Raw genomic sequence first — 19,872 nt, 5'->3', positions numbered from 1 at the left:
TTGACAAGTGCCCCGCCCCTTTCTGTGGAATCACCACAATGAAGTCGTGTGATTTCAGTCACATGACATCTATGTAAAAAAAAAGAAAAAAAAAAAAGTCCTGTTGACCAAATTTTGTTAGAACAGGAAATAAACACACTGGAGTTTAGATGTCCCAGATTACCCGAATTCACCCTACATACAGTCACGTTTACGCATAGGATTGCGCATATTACACAGTTTACACAGAACAAACAATGATCAGCCTATAGTTTCTTTTCACATTGAATTCAGATTAATTGCATCTTTTCCATACAATGGCACTGAATGGTAACTGGGCATGTCATTCTGCCTAAATATGATGAAAGAACTTTCATTTCTGGCTGAACTATTACTTTTAGACTCAACGTTATCATAAATGAATAACCAGTGAGTGAAGTCTCAAATGTCATGAACATTAGCTGCTTCTCAAACGCAACTTGCTTACTTCTCCATAAACATGCATTGTAAAAAGCTTAATTTTGAAGCAACAGGGACACCACGTGGAATTCAAAAGAATTGCGGGAGGCTATGGAGGAATTTGAGCTCAGCGAAGTTATGGGATTCAGGCTAAAGTTGCAATACGTTGTAAAACGTGACATTTTTTCAGGAGGAAAAATTCCAGGAGGATTTAACTCATGCACTTTTGTATTTCCTGGCTCAATTAGCCAATGAGCTAGATATTAGGCCTATAGATAGTAGGTATTGGGCGGACCATTTTAATTTAATTTAAAAAATATAAATTTATGATATAAGAAGGATTTTTCTGCTTGCTTACAGAAAAAAAAAACAATTCACGTGACAATGAAAACTGGAGACTTTAATATAGGCTAATTAAAAGTGCTTCAGAGGTCTAGATGTGTTCAAAGTGCCCCTTTGATTCCTTCTAAACAACTGATCGACATTTACTCTTCATTAACGTTACATATAGGCCTAGCTACAATGTATAAACAACGACCGCCTCACTTGCACCTGAAAATTGTTTCTGCGGTGTCCTTAAAAATAAAATACAAATGAAATAAACTGATTATATACGTATACTAACACAAACAACACCAAAATAAATGTTTTTTTTCAAAATAAACATTAAAAAACAACAATAAACAGATTCTAGCCTATATTTATGCAAACAATAAAGTAAAATTAAATGGTGCCAGAGTATAATAAAAAATAAATAAAAAAAACAAGCAAAGAGGAAAAGCGTACCACTTCACTGACAAATCGATATTTCTTATATTAACATCACATGCTCTAATAGAATTTCTGCTTTTACTTTTAGCCTTCAAAAATTCTGCAAATAATGCGAAAGGCTATCTATAAACTGAAGCCATTTTTTCATATAGCCTACATGGAATTTCAATAATGATGCAGATAAGTGTGAGATTATTACACTCTTTTCTTTTACTATCTCCGGGCCACTGCACCTGTGTGCCGTCTTTACGCAGGTACCTCGCGTCATGCGCAGAGGCGGAAACGCGGAAGCAAAGCGCGAGCACATTCCACGTCACTTGATGTGGATTTAGCGCGAGCGAGGCAGGATTCTGACATGAGAATTTAGCGCTTTGACGTGAAACTCGCCGGATGTGATGCCACGAGCATTGCGGCTTCACGCTCAAACTGACAGCGAAGGGAATCTCGGGTTGTAAACAGAGGTTTCATCTCAAGGTAAGGTTTGTGTGCGGAGCTGTAGAGCGCTTGCAGCAGGCGGCTGCTTTATGCCGCTGTTTTGGTGCTTATTCCGTGTTTCCTGACGCCGTGTGTCCATCACTGCAGATGATATGATGGCTATATAATAATAGGTCTCTCTGTATTGCGCAATTGCTGTGTCTCAAAACGGCGAAATACCTAAATATAATTTTTGGGCTCTGTAGCAGTGCTACGATTCCTAAATATTATGTACGCTCGTATGATGCCCAAAATACTTGTGTTTAGAGAGGCAGATCACAACAGATTGTAGGTTATAGGCCTTTTTGCTTTGATTCATAGGTTATCACACTTAATGGATAGCCCTGTTCTTGCTTGGCGTAGTCTCGCCGTAGATTTTATGCCAGTTAAATTACTTATAACATTATTTTTGCTGGCGTATAATGCCTCTGAATGTTCGTTATGTCAAATGTAATGTACCTGTTTCCCACGAAACCCTTATTGTTATAGCTTGTGTGCCATTTTTGACTTGCATAAAAGTTTAATGAGTTGGTCTGTTGTTTATTACATTGGCGTTGTCATGATTATTATGATAAAATAATTAAGTGTGCTTAAGATTGCCATTACCTATTAAAACATGTCAGGTCAAGCAGGCCAAGTAATGCTGTCAAGGGTGTATCTCCAACTGTCACAACAATGTTATGGGGTGTGTACATGTTTTGTAAATTTGTCAGAGGGAACACCTTCAAATCACCTTTACTGATTCGCTGTGATTTCAGTACATTATGTATTGGCAGAAGGTCAGCACAGTATGCTTAATGTGCTGTAATTAATTGTGCTCAGCAAACAGTAATGCAGCTCTCCTGGATTTTTCCCTTGTGAATCTGCATCATTGTGTCTATGGTGGGAAATTAAATGCTTGCCTATTAGACAAAGAGAATCCAGAATTTTACAAGCCTTTCAAGTTTTTACCAGCCAATTAGTGAATTGATACAGTATTTAAATTCACATTTTCCCCACACTTGAGGACCACTGAGGACACTGTGACTTACAAGTGGAATCTGAACTAATAGGTCTATGTCTGCTGTTATTTTTGGAACCCGCTTTACACTACTTCTAAAGTTGATGTACTATTTTCTTTCCTTTTCCCTCTAAAATACTACTAATAATACAAGAACATTGATTAATGAGAATGTAAAACAAATTAAACATTGTCTTAAAGGGGTCATATGATGCTTTTTTTCAAAGATCATTATTTGGTGTAACAGAATATGCTGACATGCTTTAATGTTCAAAAAACACATTATTTTTCAAATACTGTACATTATTGTAGGTCCTCTATGCCCCGCCTCTCTCAAACGCTTCGTTTTCTACAAAGTCCCTCCTTCCGACAAGCGCAGTCTGCTCTGATTGGCCAGCTGACCCAGTGCATTGTGATTGGCCGAACACCGCAAGCACTCGTCGGAAATGTAACGCCCCTTACCATAATCGCGAGCTTCAGCTTTCAAAATAAATGTAAAGACAGAGCCCGAAAGGGGAACAGAGTTGCGTGACAGACACAGTGATGAAGCTGGTATGTGTTTGCAGTACACAAGCCACGGTTAAGACAGCTGACTCCACTGTGATGTGACCCCCTCTCTCTCTCTCTCGCGCGCTCTCTCGCTCTCTCTCGCTCATATGCACAATCAGCTTGTAACACTCCAAAGAGAAAGGAAAACTTGAAATCGCATCATATGACCCCTTTAAAGTTCTTTCTTTTTTTTTTTTTAAATCTATTTTTGACAAATATTAAAAAATATTTGGAATTGTGCAAATTTCAAAATCAAGTGAACATGCATTGTTTTTATATTTGTAAGTTTTTTTTTTTTTTTTCTTTTTACATCGGATCCTACTTATTTTATTTATTTAAATTTATTTGGAAAGGGACCATGGCTAATGGCTAGTTTTCATCCGTGGTTCCTTGGCAGGTAATCATAATCATAGGTAAACATAAAAACATAAGACAACAAACACATACAATACAGTAATACTTGTACACATCCTATCAGAACCTAAAAAGAACAGTAAAGATAGCGTCCAGTTAAACCACAACCATGTCAGTGTTTACAGAGTTGAGAAGATTTTAGTTTTAGTTTAAAAATGTCAATAGATGTGCACATCCTTATGTCTTCTGGTAGAGTGTTCCAATGAATAATAGCATTTACTGAGAAAGACGATGATCCAAAGACAGAATGACGAAAAGGAACTACACAATCACTAGTAGATGATGATCCTATAGATCTTACAGAGACCATAGAGCGAAAATGCATAAGGTCACGAAGTATGGAAGGGGCCAAACCATTAAAAATTTTATATATCGTACACAAATTTGAGAAAAGTCTAAAATGATCAAATATCACCACTGTAGGGTTTCTACAAAACCCTACAGTGGTGATATTGGTTAGGCTTTTTGTCCAGAGTTTTTGAAGTCTGCTTATAAAGAGGTTTTAATGGTTTAATAACAGTTTCTCCTGCTTGACCCAAACATGTCAGACAGTATGACAGATGAGAAAAGATTGTAACATGCATAAAAGTCTTAGCTACATCAGTGGGTAGACATCGTCTAATTTGTCTGAAATTGATCACGTTATACTTTATAATCCTCACCAATTTCTTTACATGTTTTTTTAAAACTAAGGTTTGGATCCAGCATTAAACTAAGATAATTAGAGCAGCGTAGATTGAAATATGAAAATTATTATGTCTTTTAGTTAGCAGGCAGAACTGTTAAACAAAGACAGCAAGCTATTGAAGGCTGCTATGTGTCTTGCCAACTTTCCCTGCGCCTGTTTATCAAACTGTTAACAAATTGGTTCCTCAAGAGTTTGTTTCTAAACAACAGAATTTTTTGTCAGAAGCGAGACATGTTGCCTATTGTTGAAGCCAGAATCACCACAATTATTTGACTGGTGGTCATTTCCAATCTTGATTGTGTCTCTTTGTTAAGGCTGTCATGCTAATTCTGATTTGGTCTTTTTACCTGTTTACAGAGTGTCTGATCTGGTGCTCGATCTTAATGGGTGAATCAGGGACACGCCGCTCCACCCTGGTCTCCAGGCTTCCCATCTTTAGACGTAGTGTGCGAAAGAGGCAGGACTCGCTCCCCTCCTCGCCCTCCTCCGGTGGTGTCGGCAATGGCGTCCACACTTCCTCTCCCTCCAGCACCAATTCCAGCTCCAGCAGCACGAGCAAACGCCGCAGCCTCTTCCGCACACCGTCCCTCAGCTTCCACAGCAAAAGAAACAGTGACCCGACCCAGCTCAGCCTGGACAATCGCAGCCAGGGATCTGAAGACACCTTTCGAGACGGTTCCATCTCAAAGACGCGGCATTCATTCGGATTTGGTGGCCACAAGAAGAAAAACACCCGATCTCAGACGGAAAACCTTGAGAAAACATCCACCAATCGCAGCGTGTTTATTAATTGCATCAGCTCAAGGACCAATGAGGGAGATGATTCAGGGTTCCTCGATGATGTGAGCAGCAAGAGGTCTTCCAAACATAAGAAGCAGCTGCTGCCCAAGTCCTTATCAGCTCACCAGCGGTTTTCTAAGAACTTGTCCAATGTCCCAGACCAGGGTAAATGTCAGGATGCTGCGGAAGATCCTCCTAAAACTGGTACCCCAGGTTCTTGGCCTGGAGAACTGGCTGAGAGCTCTCTACAGTCGCCCATGATCTCAGAAGACCGCACCACGGCAATAACACCATCCGATTTTGTTCACGTTACAGAAGACTCCGTCTCTGAAGTGGACGCTTTACCAGCCCCTAGTCCAGCTGCTCCACCCGAAAAATTCAGCCAAGCTGTTTCTACCTCGCAGGTGTCCTTCACCCCAGCCCAGGCCAGCACGGAAAAGCACTTACTGCCAGATACCAGCCACACAGCCAACACACAGTGCGAGAGCACCACTGCCCATACGGAACCTGTAACGCTGCAAACAGTGAAAGAGCTGGACCTTAACACTGACCCTAATGCTAACCCTGACCAGTCAGAGGCCAGTGAGAATGAGCAAGCTCCAGAACTGAGTGAGAACAGCAGCTCCAATCCAGACACCCGTGGGAGGCGGTCCAGGAACACTGTGCTCATTCAGCAGGCAGGAAGATCATCATGCCTGAGCAAACTGGAGACCAGGCCAAGTCACCTGAGAAAGCCGCACACAGGTAATGTCAATGAACTCAGTTGCTGTTTTGTTTGTTTATATAGAGGCTGTTTTGTTTCTGGTTTTCAGACAAACAAGTTTTGAGGGAAATTATTCACATACTTGCTCCATGACTGAAACATGTTAATCTTTGGTCTTTAAACCAGTTTCACTAATCTTTCTTTGAGATTTCTTCTCTAGCGCTTATGACCTCAGAGCTTCCTAGATAACTTTCTGCTTCCACCAAGACAATGAACTGCTCTTTTGATGGACACTTTAATATCACATGAGGCCATGAGTGCTGAAGTTTAAACATTTTTGGAGAAAAAAACAACAACAACAACTGAATGGGTACTACAGGTATTCACAAAGTTCTTTTTTTTCTGGTTAAATTGGTTTTAAAAACAACAGGCAAATTAATTGTCTTCATGATTGTTTTAGTACATATCAAATGGGCAAAATGACGTGACCAGCTATCTGCATGTTTTTCTGCTTATTAAATGGCTACTTGCCAAATTAAAAAAATATGCCTGAAATATTGATGTGACTTGAAATGTATTTATTATAAGAGAAGGGACCTCAGAGATAGACCTGTCGCGATAATTAAATAACCGTCTAATCGCGATTATTTGATGAAACAACCGCGATTATTGTGCTTTTTATACGAGACAAAGGGGAGTCATACACCAAAAGAAACAGAAGAGCACCAGTTTGCTTTTCATGCACTGTATAGCCTATACAGGGCTCCAGACTCATTCTTCCCACTGGTCGCTCTTTTGCAACTAACTTTCTCAGCTGGTCGCACAAGCACATTATCTGGTCAGCAATATTTTTATTTTTTTTGCGCTACAACATGGGATTATTCAATGCATGCTGATGAACTTTTATCATATTTTATAGTTATATGGAAACGAAAGTGGTTAACATTCAACCCGTTCTTTATCATCAGTAGTATTATTTGTGATTTGAATTTTGTGAATGGGAGTTTCTCTTTTGCTGTTAAGCGGCGGGTTTCGGTTGCTTTCACTTTTCACGAATTCGCGATCTTGTTTTGACTGTTTTGCTTAAATACATCTACACTCCTTTCATTTTTCTTTAAGACTAAAGCAAAAGATGGATTCATTGTTATTCTTAATTAAAAAGCAGAACAACAATAAATCAATATACAATGACAAACTAGCTTACAAAAAGTTTAACAAAAACCGAATAAGATGAGGCATGGCACACACCACATGCTGTATTATATACCGACTAATAAATTACAGAACGTTTAGCAAACACTGAGGAATCAAATAAATAAATAAAAGAGAGCCTCCATAGCGTAATGTGTGGTAAACAGCAAAGATAAGTTTTTAAAAAATGAAAACAAAAAGAAAAGTAAAACTAACAGTGACAGTGCTTGCATGTCCCCCCCCCACCCCACAAGAATACCAGCATGTTCACCTTCTCTGGTTTAAGAAGCGGTCTTTTACTTGACTTTCGCTCGAAAACCATCCCATCGTTTCCTCAATATGCACGTCATTTTTGCTGTGCGCACCTTCTGACGCGACGAGTATACTCTCTAAGCGCTGTTTCGTTATGCTTTCAATTTGTTTGCCATTTGATGTTCTCATATGCAACCGCTGGGTCAAAACAGGCCAATTGCTGGGTTTGTCCCTATTATACCCAGCACTGGGTTGTATTTAACCCAGCTTTTTAGACAATTAATCGTCAGCCAAATTTCATAATCGTGACAGCCCTACTCAGAGAGACATAATATACATATAGCACAGCTATATGTAGAAGCTTTTTGGGCAACAACAGCCAGATATACTGTGTAGTGGGTCAGTATGCAAAATATTAAAACGCAAAATGCAGTGATTGACTAATCAGCATGTAGTATTTCAGAGAGCCACGCAATATGCTAATTAAGAAGTCGGTTACTGCTGGAGGGATGTCAGACATCAGATACTATTAATGCCACATCATTTATTATTTGTGTTGAATTAATCTATCACAGTTAATTATCATATTTGTGGTTTTAAAAATGGCATTGAAGCCCTCATTTAATAACCAATAAAAGCTCTACATAACATGTAGCCTTAAACTGATTGTGAAACTGATCTTTACAGCTCTGGAACTGCTGAAAGCTTAAACTAGTATTTTGCACATGCAAACAAAAACTGGGAACTTTATTAAAAAAAAAAATAACATCCCCCCTCCCTTTGGAAACAATGTTTTGTGCTCCAGTTTTCTTATAACATGTGATTTCCCTTCTGTAAATTATACTTTTACCTTATGAGCACTTTCACTCCAGAATGCCTGTGGCTTAGAGGTTTATGGGAAACTAACCAGCTTTGCTGTATTGAATTTCCTCAAGTTGTGACCTGATATCGGCTTTACTACGGATCCTGTTGCAGGAGAGAGTGAACTGTACACTCACTGGTTTCTTATACAATTATAGGCTTGGGGTCATTCATTAATATTCATAATCAATGATTAAGCTCTTTTTAAGGTTATTAAGATGTTTTAGTTATACTCGCTTATCTTTAGATAGGAGGAAATATGTCTGTGTACAGTCAAGTCTGTTGTTTACCATGTTGGCAGCAGATTATTTTGGCAAAACAGGTTTTCCAGAAACCCTTTTTGTTTAATTTAGATATGCTGGAAATTTGAGCCAGTTTGTTTTGCATGTTTTTATTTTATTGTGAACATATTTAGACATTTTCTGCAGTTTTTATTGTGTTTGTGTAGGTTTTGGGCTTTCACTGAATATCCGTATATTTTCTTTCGCAGTGCTTGTGAGTATTTGTGTCAGTAGGATCTAGGATTAAAGCATTTATGATGATAGCACTGTACTGAAACATAATTAATGACTCTTTGTCAGGCTGTTATTCATGTTGTTTAGATTTTAATATCTAGTTTAAGAGCTGCATTAAATTTAGATTATGCAAAGCTGATGCAGTGGGTGAGTTGTAGTTTGTGCCCTAGGCTTAACACTTCCTTCTTTCTGTATTTAATATCTTTCCTACATGTTTTACATATTCTTTAGATTGTGACCTACAGCCTAATTTAAAGTCCATTGAGATCCGTCTCTGTATACAGCAAGATACTGTAGAAATGTTAATCATTCAGTTAAAGGGAGGAAACTTGATAAGGTGGTTTCCATATTTATTTTTTTCTACTGCATTTGAATATTGTTTTCCATAGAAGTGCAATTCACAGTTGCAGTTTAAAGGGGTCATATGATGCTACTAAAAAGAACATTATTTTGTGTAATGAAATGTGTTTATGCGGTTTAAAGTAAAAAAAACACATTATTTTCCAAATACTGTACATTATTGTTTCTCCTCTATGCCCCGCCTTTCTGAAACGCGTCGATTTTTACAAAGCTCATCGGCCTGAAAAAGGAAGGTGTGCTGTGATTGACCAGCTATCCAGTGCGTTGTGATTGGCCGAATACCTCAAGCGTGAGACGGAAATGTTACGCCCCTCACCATATTGTTGTATTCCCTCAGCGACCAGCACGGATAGTAGTTTCGCTTTCACAATGAAGCACACAGTGTCTTCAGGATATGGCGGCGGCAACATTACTACAGTGAGAATAAAAGTTACGCCTTCTTTCTTTGCGTGAACATTTGGGCGGCATTATGCAAATCTTCCCACAGAGCGACGTAGGGATGTTAGAACGAGCCGTTTTAGGTAGGTGTGGCTGACTCTGAACTTTTATAAAGAATATCTCTTTGGATTTGAGACTTTAGTCTTTGCAACTTAACAGATCTTCTTTATGCACCAAGAGCTTGTAACACTCCAAAGAGAAAGGAATAATTGAAATCGCATCATATGACCCCTTTAAAGGCATTCATGTGTATTTTCCATAACCTTTTATATATAAAGGGTATATCTTGGATATATGTTCATATGTCTTATGTACACTACCATTCAGATGTCATGTTTGTACATATGAATATTTATTAATTACTAATATTTTAGTAAATATTTTACGGATATTTGTTTTTTAGATACTGATGTTAAATATGTATTTATGATCATATTTGTAAATATATAAGTATTTTATATATATTATTAGGGCTGTCAGTTTAACGCGTAAACTTAATTAGTTATGAAAAATATCGAGATTTAAAATATTTTAATGCAGTTAACGCACACTGGCCCCGCCCCCAGACCTCTAGGCCTATGTCAGGGGTAGGCAAGTTCGGTCCTAGAGAGCCACAGTCCTGCAGAGTTCAGCTCCAACCCTAATCAAACACACCTGAACAAGCTAATTAATATCTTCAGGGTTACTAAGGCTATAGGCAGATGAGTTTTTTTTTTCAGGGTTGGAGCTGAACTCTGCAGGACTGCGGCTCTCTAGGACCGAACTTGCCTACCCCTGGCCTATGTCATCTTATTTCATACAGTTGACCGATGAAAAATATGATGCAGGGCAAGTGGGCAACAACTCAAGTTATGCCCTAAAATTCAAGATATTGGGGCAAAAAAAAAGCCCCTGTATGAGTTTTTGTCTCATATTCATATCATATCACACCAGCAACGTGAGCAATATCACAGGAGTGCCGATTTTGTCACGAAGAACCATAGAAGAACACGAGTGCAAATGAGATTTTATACAACAGTTCAGTAAATAAGAAGTTAATATTGTACTATATTTTAAACACAATATTGTGTGTTTTTATTCAATTTTACCAACGAATATATTACCTATAAAGCCACAGCTGAACTGTTGTGCGTGTCCGAGCAACACAGCAGTGTTTAGTTTTGAATGAATCCGCGGTTTGAACCAATGATTCAGACAGAGCCGTTTACTGAATTCCTGAATAAATCAGCCATTTGAACGAATCGACTCATATAGACATATAGAAGTGTTTGCCCCCCTGTTAAAACTGTGGTTTATCACACCTGAGTTCAATTTCTCTAGCCACACCCAGGCCTGATTACTGCCACACCTGTTCGCAATCAAGAAATCTCTTAAATAGGACCTGCCTGACAAAGTGAAGTAGACCAAAAGATCCTCAAAAGCCAGACATCATGCCGAGATCCAAAGAAATTCAGAAACCGATGAGAAAGAAAGTAATTGAGATCTATCAGTCTGGAAAAGGTTATAAAGCCATTTCTAAAGCTTTGGGACTCCAGCGAACCACAGTGAGAGCCATTATTCACAAATGGCAAAAACATGGAACAGTGGAGAACCTTCCCAGGAGTGGCCGGCCGACCAAAATTACCCCAAGAGCACAGCGACGACTCATCCAAGAGGTCACAAAAGACCCCACAACAACATCCAAAGAACTGCAGGCCTCACTTGCCTCAGTTAAGAATGCAAAAAGGCAAAAATGGTCTGCATGGCAGAGCTCCAAGACGAAAACCGCTGCTGAGCAAAAAGAACAAAGGCTCATCTCAGTTTTGCCAGAAAACATCTTGATGATCCCCAAGACTTTAGGGAAAATACTCTGTGGACTGACGAGACAAAAGTTAAACTTTTTGGAAGGTGTGTGTCCCATTACGTCTGGCGTAAAAGTAACACTGCATTTCAGAAAAAGAACATCATACCAACAGTAAAATATGGTGGTGGTAGTGTGATGGTCTGGGGCTGTTTTGCTGCTTCAGGACCTGGAAGACTTGCTGTGATAAATGGAACCATGAATTCTGCTGTTTACCAAAAAATCCTGAAGGAAAATGTCCAGCCATCTGTTCGTGACCTCAAGCTGAAGAGAACTTGGGTTCTGCAGCAGGACAATGATCCAAAACACACCAGCAAGTCCACCTCCGAATGGCTGAAGAAAAACAAAATTAAAACTTTGGAGTGGCCTAGTCAAAGTCCTGACCTGAATCCTATTGAGATGCTGTGGCATGACCTTAAAAAGGCGGTTCATGCTCGAAAACCCTCCAATGTGGCTGAATTACAACAATTCTGCATAGATGAGTGGACCAAAATTCCTCCACAGCGCTGTAACAGACTCATTGCAAGTTATCGCAAACGCTTGATTGCAGTTGTTGCTGCTAAGGGTGGCCCAACCAGTTATTAGGTTTAGGGGGCAAACACTTTTTCACACAGGGCCATGTAGTTTTGGATTTTATTTTCCCTTAATAATAAACACCTTAATTTAAAAACTGCATTTTTTGCAATGATCACTCAAATGTAGTGATCAAACACTTATAATGATGTGACAAAGATATGTAATGATGGGCATTTAACAAACTTTATTATCCCAAATGAGTCTGACATCAGTGCACTGAACAGTAAAGTTGAAGTTTATTCAACTTCAATTCAATTCCATTCAACTTTATTCCGCTGAAGTTTATTTCACTTCGGAACATTCATTCACGGATTTGCGCTAGGCCTACTGTCTTCACACACAGACGAAACTTACTAGAGAAGTGTGACATAATATACCTCTGTAAATAAATATAAATTCACATCTCGCGCACTTTAATGCCCTTTGAATGTAACATGTACATTCCCTTGGAACTGGAATCATGGCGGAATATCATGTGACGTCCACTTCGCAAGGCACTTACAGTCGAATAAGCCAACGCTTGAATGCTGCTGCCTGAACAAGAGACCTCCTTACTGAAGTGAAAGTGTTGGCTGGTGTCACTATCTCGCAAATGCGCCGGCGGATCTCCACCAAATTCGGGGGATCCCTTCAGCTGGAGGAGCCCTCTCGAACGACACCCTCTGTGCATCGGTAGCCCCTGGGATCAGTAGATTGGTCGGCGCCGGACCGCAAATTTAACCATCTGTAATTCCTGAACCCCGGGGGCTATCGACGCGGGGGTGGTCTCATTCAAAAGAGGGCCTTGAGACGTACACTGAGTTTGCGTTTGAGAGGGTTCCTGGAGCTGAAGGGATCCCACGAATTTGGTGTGGATTCGCCGCGCCTTTACGGAGACATGGCCGTTCAAAGTTTCAATGGTTTTCCATAGACTTAAGCTTTAAAGCGTTTAATCCAGGTAGCCAGTAGCAAACAATGCTATTAACAAAGCATATCAGCACAAACACCACATACCAAAAGTCACACATGCTGGTGGAGGGCAGATGATTTTGGGCTTGTTTTGTAGCCACAGGGCCTGGGGGCCTCACAGTCATTGAGTCGACCATGAACTCCTTTGTATACCAAAGAATTCTAGAGTCAAATGTGAGGCCATCTGTCCGACAGCTAAAGTTGGGTCAGTATTGGATCATGCAACAGGACAATGATCCCAAACACAGCAGTAGATCAACAACAGAACGGCTGAAAAGAAAATAATCAAGGTGTTGCAACAGTCCTGACTCAAGTCCTGCAACAAACCTCAAGTAACATTGAGTAACTGGAGTAACATTGTAAAGAAGAGAGGGCCAAAATTCCGCCAGAACTATGAGAGACTGATGAAGTCATACAGAATATGATTATTTCAAGTTATTACTGCTAAAAGTGGAGCTACTGGCAACTGAATAATTGGGTGTCCTGACTTTGCTTTTCCATCTTGGCTTTATTTTTGTTAAATAAATAATGACACGGTGTAATATGTCATGTGATGTTGTTCATCTGAGGCTTTATTTCCAAATTTTAAGACTTTCCAAGGACCAGATAATTTTTTATCATCTCCTGATACAGAAAACCATGGAATTCAATAGGGGTGTCCTAGCAGCCCAAATGTGTCCAGCATTGATAATAAAAAAACATATTAGAATAATTTCTGCTGCATCACAGAAATAAATTGGATTTTAAAGTGTATTAAAATATTTCACAATATTACTGCTTTTGTGATTCAGATCAAATAAATGCAGCCTTGATGAGCATAAGAGACTTCTTAAGAAGCATAAAAAAACTTTTGAACGTGTGTGTGTGTGTATGTGTATATATAATATATATATATATATATATATATATATATATATAAAATGAAATATACTGAAATAACAAAGAAATATACTGAAAAACTCAGAACAGTATGTTTAGAGCTCTTTGTTTTGAGGGATATGTTTCTCTAATCTATGTTTGTATCCTTCACAGTGTCCATGTGCAGCAGCGTGAGCCCGTACCATGAGGTGATGCGCATGGAGAGACGTCTGCGGTCGGCCTCTGAGGGTGCAGGAGGACCCAGACTTCACCTCAACCTCAGGGATCCTCACTGCATGGAGGGCAACACTTTATCCAAGCAGAGAACCAGTTCCTCATCTTCCAAACTGGGCAGCCTGGTAAATATAATGCCATTCCACTGCTCAAGCTCACATTTTCTAAAATCAGTCATAGATGAACTGGTCTATTTGATTTAAATGCATGACTGTCTTGTAAAACCATTGATGTAGACTCTCAATGTGTCTTTCCGAGGGATTAAATTCCCACCCAGCGATATAATTGCAATGCTTAATTAAACAGACAAATCCTCTCGCACCATTTTACCCAGCAGGTCAGCAGGGCCAGTATCCATGGGTCACAAGATTCCAGTGCCTGAATGTAGAGTGCCTATTATTTTTTTATTAAATCCAAATGTTGTTTTGCGAAAAATTTTAGTCATTATTTGCTCATCTTCATGTCACTCCAAACCTGTATGACTTTCTATTTCCGTGGAACACAAGCCAGAGATATTATGGAGAAAAATATAAATATAAAAACGAATTTGAAATATGAATTATTTCTAAAAGTTTCTAAATTATAAAACAGTGATGCAAACAAAATATTTTTGATTCATGTGCTGGTTGCTTGTGTTGATGCAATTACAGTGAAAGGGGACTGATGCTTTCAAGTTTCAAAAAGACTCAAAAGGATATGAACACAAATAACTATTGTATGACTTCAGAATTCTTGTAATATATTGTATATATACACCTTTACTTGAAAGGTCCAGGTTCTGGTGAGTCAGTACTGTGGTAAAACTTAGCCCTGAAGAAAAAAGGACGATCGAATCAACTCTGAAATGTACTTGAAAATCCCAAAGCAGGTGAAAGATATAAGAATATTTCCAAGTCATTGAATATGCCGTGGAGTGCAGTTAAATCAATAATTACGAAATGGAAAAGAGTGGCACTGCTGTGAATCTGCCTAGAGCACACTGTCCTGAGCTACTGTGCGAGAAGCCTTTTGTGAAAGTCTTTTGTGATGCTTCATTTTAACCTAATCACTGGGTCTCATGGATTCTCATTCCTCGTTCACAAGTTCAGTTTCATTAGAAAAGCTGTGATTGTGAAATATCTAGTTGACAACATAAAACGGCCTTTTTGTACTGCAAGTATTTTTTAAAGCCACCATCTGTTTATTAAAAGCAGACTCCAGAAAAATATTGTCCTTTAATCTTTTCACAAGACCTCACAATAGACCTGTGGGTTATGGGTAATAACAGGAGCACTGTTCACAGCAGGCCATTTGAAGTCCAACAGTGATTGTGTTGAAGTTTGTTCAAGGTGGTGGAGCACAAGCAGTTCTTTGATTCCTGTAGTGGTGTTTTCAATGAGAACAAATATATGTGCAGTGCTAACTGTTAGCATGCTAAAGTAGTACTAAAGACTTCAGATATACAAAGGCAGTGCACTCATATTACTATGAATGGGAGAAAATGCAATTTGCATTATTATGGTGGATTAAGTCCCGCCTTCTAAATAAGAGAGCCAGTTAAAGTCATCACATCACTGCAGCTGCCATTAGAAACTCTGTTTGCCATAGAAACAGTCATTGTCCTGAGACCCGTGCTTAGAACTGATGGCATGTGCACATTGGATAGGCCAGCCTGAAATATAAGCTTTTTCTAATATTATTTGAACATAAAAAATAACTTTTATTTCCCCATTCAAGGAGATACGACTTGGCCTTGGACGCCCGAAATAGCTGGAGGCGTTGCAAATATCGCTGCTGAGTGAACAGACTTTCCTTGAAAGGGACTTTGTTACTGCACACTTTCTACATGCTAAAACTCATTTATGTAAAAATTGTGTCTCTATTTTAATGTACCAGTGCTGAAAATATTAACTAGTCAACCTCATAAGTAGTTATTAGATGTGTAACAGGATAGTCAACCATATTAACCCATCCCTATTCACTAGTATCTTGAAAATGTACACTGATTTGAAAACAGCTGAACTACTGTCACTACTGTGAACTACTAATAAATGTTGTACACTATTACTCAAATATTTGGGGTTGGTAAGATTTTGTAATGGCTTTGTCAAGTCTCTTATGCACACCAAAACTGCATTACAATATTAAAAAAGAACAGTTATTTTAAATACCTTAAAGTGCAATTTATTCCTGTGATGGCAAAGCTGAATTTTCAATAGCCATTATTCCAGACTTCAGCGTTACATGATCTTTCAGAAATCATTCCAATATATTAATTTGGTGATGAAGAAATGTTCCTTTTATTATGAAAATAGTTGTGCTGCTTAATATTTTGTGGAAACCGTAATACAGGATTCTTTGATGAATAGAAAGTTCAAAAGAACAGCATTTATTTGAAATATAATTATTTTGTAACATTATAATTAAATGTCACTTTTGTATCATTTAATGCGTTCTTGCTGAATAAAACTAATTTCCTTCAAGAAAAAAACAACAAAAACTTACTGACCCCAAACTTTTGAATGGTTAAATAAAGTTATCGCTGACTATTTTTAGCTTGTGCCATTCATTGGTGATAGATAAAGAATTCAGCTTGAGTGAGATTTTAGACAAAACCCTTACAGGAAAACATTCTTTCAATTAGTAAGGAAAAACAATGGGTCATACTTTTGGCTAGTTCCTACAAAGTTATAAAGGCTTTGTTTGTTTCTCAATAATGTAGCCTGCACCTGCACAGCTTGAGGCCAATGTAATTGCTCTTGTTTTCCAGCGTAGCAGAGGAAAACGCCACATCCTGTGTTATTGTTCTTTAATGCTTGCTGAAGTGCCACTGCTAATTTGTCATCAAGTCATGTGCCGTGCAAAATTTGTGAGTGAGGGTTACCTTTACTCTGGCTGGGCTGACCTGGCCTTTCCATTTACATTATCCTGCTTGGCGGTTGTTCTTGGATGAGGCTACATCCTGAAGGCAGTGTGTCTGATCAGGTTTGTCAACAGAAATCTTAGGAAACGTGTTGTATGTTTTGGGTGAATTTGAGGATCCAGATTCTTGTATCCTAAGCTGTGCCAGATAAAGATAAATGGATATGTGAGCCTACGTTTTAATTGACGGATGAAACGGATTTGTTGAAGGAAAATCCTCTTCTCCGGGGCGTCAAGTTCAGAAAAAGGGCAGCATTTTGCGTTGTGCAAGCTGCACGGAACAATGAACATTGTTATCTGTGATGTCCGATTTGCGAATGAATGAGTCGGCTCTTAATGAATCAGTCTCAAACATGTCCTAAACTCACAAGTTGTTTGTATGAATTGGTCTTCTAACTGACTCGCTCACTGAAGCGGGAGTCATTTTCGAAATGAACTTAAGCATGAATAACAATGATATTTATTTATTTAAAAGAAAATAATTTGTTTTCTGAATGCTCCATTTTGAAAGCCAGTTGCTACCTTCTCATTTTTAGTTTAAGCCCTCTTAAAAAAAGAAATAATTTTTGTGTGCGTGTTCTGTTTTAAAGTCGGTTTTGTAGATTTTTCTAATCTGACGCTGTAATCACCAAAGAATGTAAATGCTCATTAACATACCTTTTACGGGGCTGACTCACATAACTTTTTATGTAAACACAAAGACAGGCAGGAAAAGGGAAGTATTCCATTGTCACAGTGAGAAATTGTGGTTATGCTCACTGCTCTCAAGGGAAGCATGCCAGTTATTGCTCTCTGTGTTCTTCAAACATTAACATTTGAGGAACTACAGTAGTTTCCCATTTCTGTAATCTTTGGCCAACACACTTGTAAATCACATAAGTGTTGTTTGGTAATTTGGCTTTGCCTTTTGCAGCTTCATTTGCATCAAGATGGCTCTTGTTTGATACAGCCTAATTGTTTTTAGCTTGCAATCAACCTTTATTTTGTAGAGCAGGAGACTTTGGTCTTGCTGATGAATGAAACATTTGGCAGCAGCCAGTGCTGGTTTGCTGAATGTGCCTGAAGGGCCTGAGTTTCACTTAAGAAAAAGCTGCCTTATTGAATCAGGCCTTATTTTGCTCAATACGTTGTGGCCTAGACTTGAAATTCGATGACATTTGTTTAATTGAGGTTGTCTCTGCAATAGTATTGATATAACACCAATGACCGGCACCAACTAAAAATAATCACTTCTGACTTAAAGGGTCAGTTCACCCAAAAATGAAACTTCTGTGATTATTTACTCAACCTCATGTTGTTCTAAACCTGTAAGACCTTCATTCCTCTTCGTAAAACGAATTAAGAGATTTTTGATGAACTCCAAGAGCTTTCTAACCCTCCATAGACAGCAACATAACTACCGCGATCAAGGCCCAAATGTAGAAAGATGGTACTGGGAAATAGTTTGCGCGAAATCGTCCCAGTACTTTAGTACTGTACATTTAGTTCTGGAACTAAAGAGGTGCAAAAGGCCCTAGTGTTAAAATAGTCCATGTGACATCAGTGGTTCAACCTTTTTTTATGAAGCTACAAAAATACTTTTTGTCCGCAAAGAAAACAAAAATAACTTGTTTATTTAACAATTTCTTCTCTTCCGTGTTAGTCTTCGACACTCGTTCATGACGGTACCATGAACGTTTAAATCATGTCTAATTTTTTGCCATTTCTCCCTACAGTTACTTCAGCATCTCAATACTGTACCAAGAGGCACGTGTTCTTAACATGTCTTGCAATGGATCTTAAGTGCGGGCGCCCTGAGTTCAGTTCAGGTCATTTCCTAATCCCTGGGATATATTTGTGCAAATGTTTTCAGACTCCTCATAAGAATTTCTGGTAGCATTACTGATTTCTGATTCTGAATGTGTCTGAGGATGTATCCTTGCCTGACCTGCTAATGTGAAACCTGTTAGATTGCCTCCTCAAATAGTGTTTCAGTGTTTATTTTCTCACAGGGATATTTTTTTTATGATTTCTGAAATGCGAAGGGAAGAAAATTTGTTTACATTGCCATTGAAATGTTTTGGCCTTTTTGTCAAGGGCCGCAGGATATTTCGGTTAATAAGTAAAGCATGTTTTTTCCTGACACTGACATGAAAAGATCAGAAAAATCTGAACATCGGGAGATGGAGAGTGAGTCACACCAAATGTCAGCTCTCTGTCACCTCCTCAATCCCTCAGAAATAAACGGTTGAAGAAAAAAAAGATTATTAGCCGTTTTTGTCCTTTGTGCGTCTGTTGTCAATATTTGTGATTAGCGACCTTGTTGATTAAGGTGGTTTGCATGCATACGCACATAAACAACCTGTGTTCGGTCGTTTATGTTCACAAGGACATTTATGAACCATGACACTGTTCTTCTTTAATATATCTAAATAAGCTGTCTGAAAAGGTCACTGAATAAGGCCATTCACTTCATCAATATTACGTTCTTACAGAGATTACAACAGTAGTGATGCATTATGTTCATTTTGTCATTTGGCATCGTAATATTTCACAGAGGTAAAGGCCAGGCCGTTTCATTTCCTGAGAGTCTTAATTAGGGGCCCAGCGACCCTTTAATTTCTAGCAAAGTCAAAGTTAAGGCACTTTTCTGTTCTGATGCACTATCCACTACTTTGCTCTGTCCTGCTTAATTAGCCACAGAGCTGCGCTTTTCCACTTTAATAGGACATAATAGCTGCTCTTTTGCCTTTTTGCCTTTTACATGCACTTTTAAATAAGATTAGCTTGAAATACTCCATATAGCGCTTTGCTGAGTCCGGCTTGTGTGTTATAATAAACAACCCTGTTTTAGTGTTATTTTTCTTACCTTTAGCTTTCAATCCCAAGGTGGTTTTTTCATGCTGGGCACAAGATGGCAGTGTGACACTTTGAAAAGCATCACCCAGAAGCCCATTTTGGGTTGAGCGATATACAGGTTTTCTGCTTCTTGAGTGCACAGTGGATTTTTTTTGCGCTGATGTGTGGAAAGGTTGCTGTAGAGGCGTCTTTAAATCAAATTAAATCCTCTTTTGTCATCTTGCTTTAACAAAGAGTCCATGA

The 19,872-nt window shown here is 38.7% G+C and overlaps 1 protein-coding gene across 6 annotated transcripts in view; it reads left to right on the top strand.

Moving 5' to 3' along the window:
* The first annotated feature begins 1,492 nt into the window (after positions 1-1,492).
* Positions 1,493-19,872, top strand: part of LOC107556304 (serine-rich coiled-coil domain-containing protein 1-like) — a 75,998-nt gene continuing 57,618 nt past the window's right edge. For all 6 annotated transcript variants that reach the window (XM_016239379.1, XM_016239378.1, XM_016239377.1 and 3 more), the window contains exons 1-3: positions 1,493-1,683; positions 4,692-5,858; positions 13,831-14,015. In XM_016239379.1, the coding sequence (XP_016094865.1) occupies positions 4,718-5,858; positions 13,831-14,015 (1,326 nt within the window). In that variant the 5' untranslated portion in view covers positions 1,493-1,683; positions 4,692-4,717. The remainder of the gene's footprint in view (positions 1,684-4,691; positions 5,859-13,830; positions 14,016-19,872) is intronic.

Source organism: Sinocyclocheilus grahami, unplaced genomic scaffold, assembly GCF_001515645.1.
Source record: "Sinocyclocheilus grahami isolate Dianchi unplaced genomic scaffold, SAMN03320097.WGS_v1.1 scaffold564.1, whole genome shotgun sequence".
In the NCBI taxonomy this organism is placed as follows: domain Eukaryota; kingdom Metazoa; phylum Chordata; class Actinopteri; order Cypriniformes; family Cyprinidae; genus Sinocyclocheilus; species Sinocyclocheilus grahami.
This window is presented reverse-complemented; position numbering and strand designations above follow the sequence as displayed.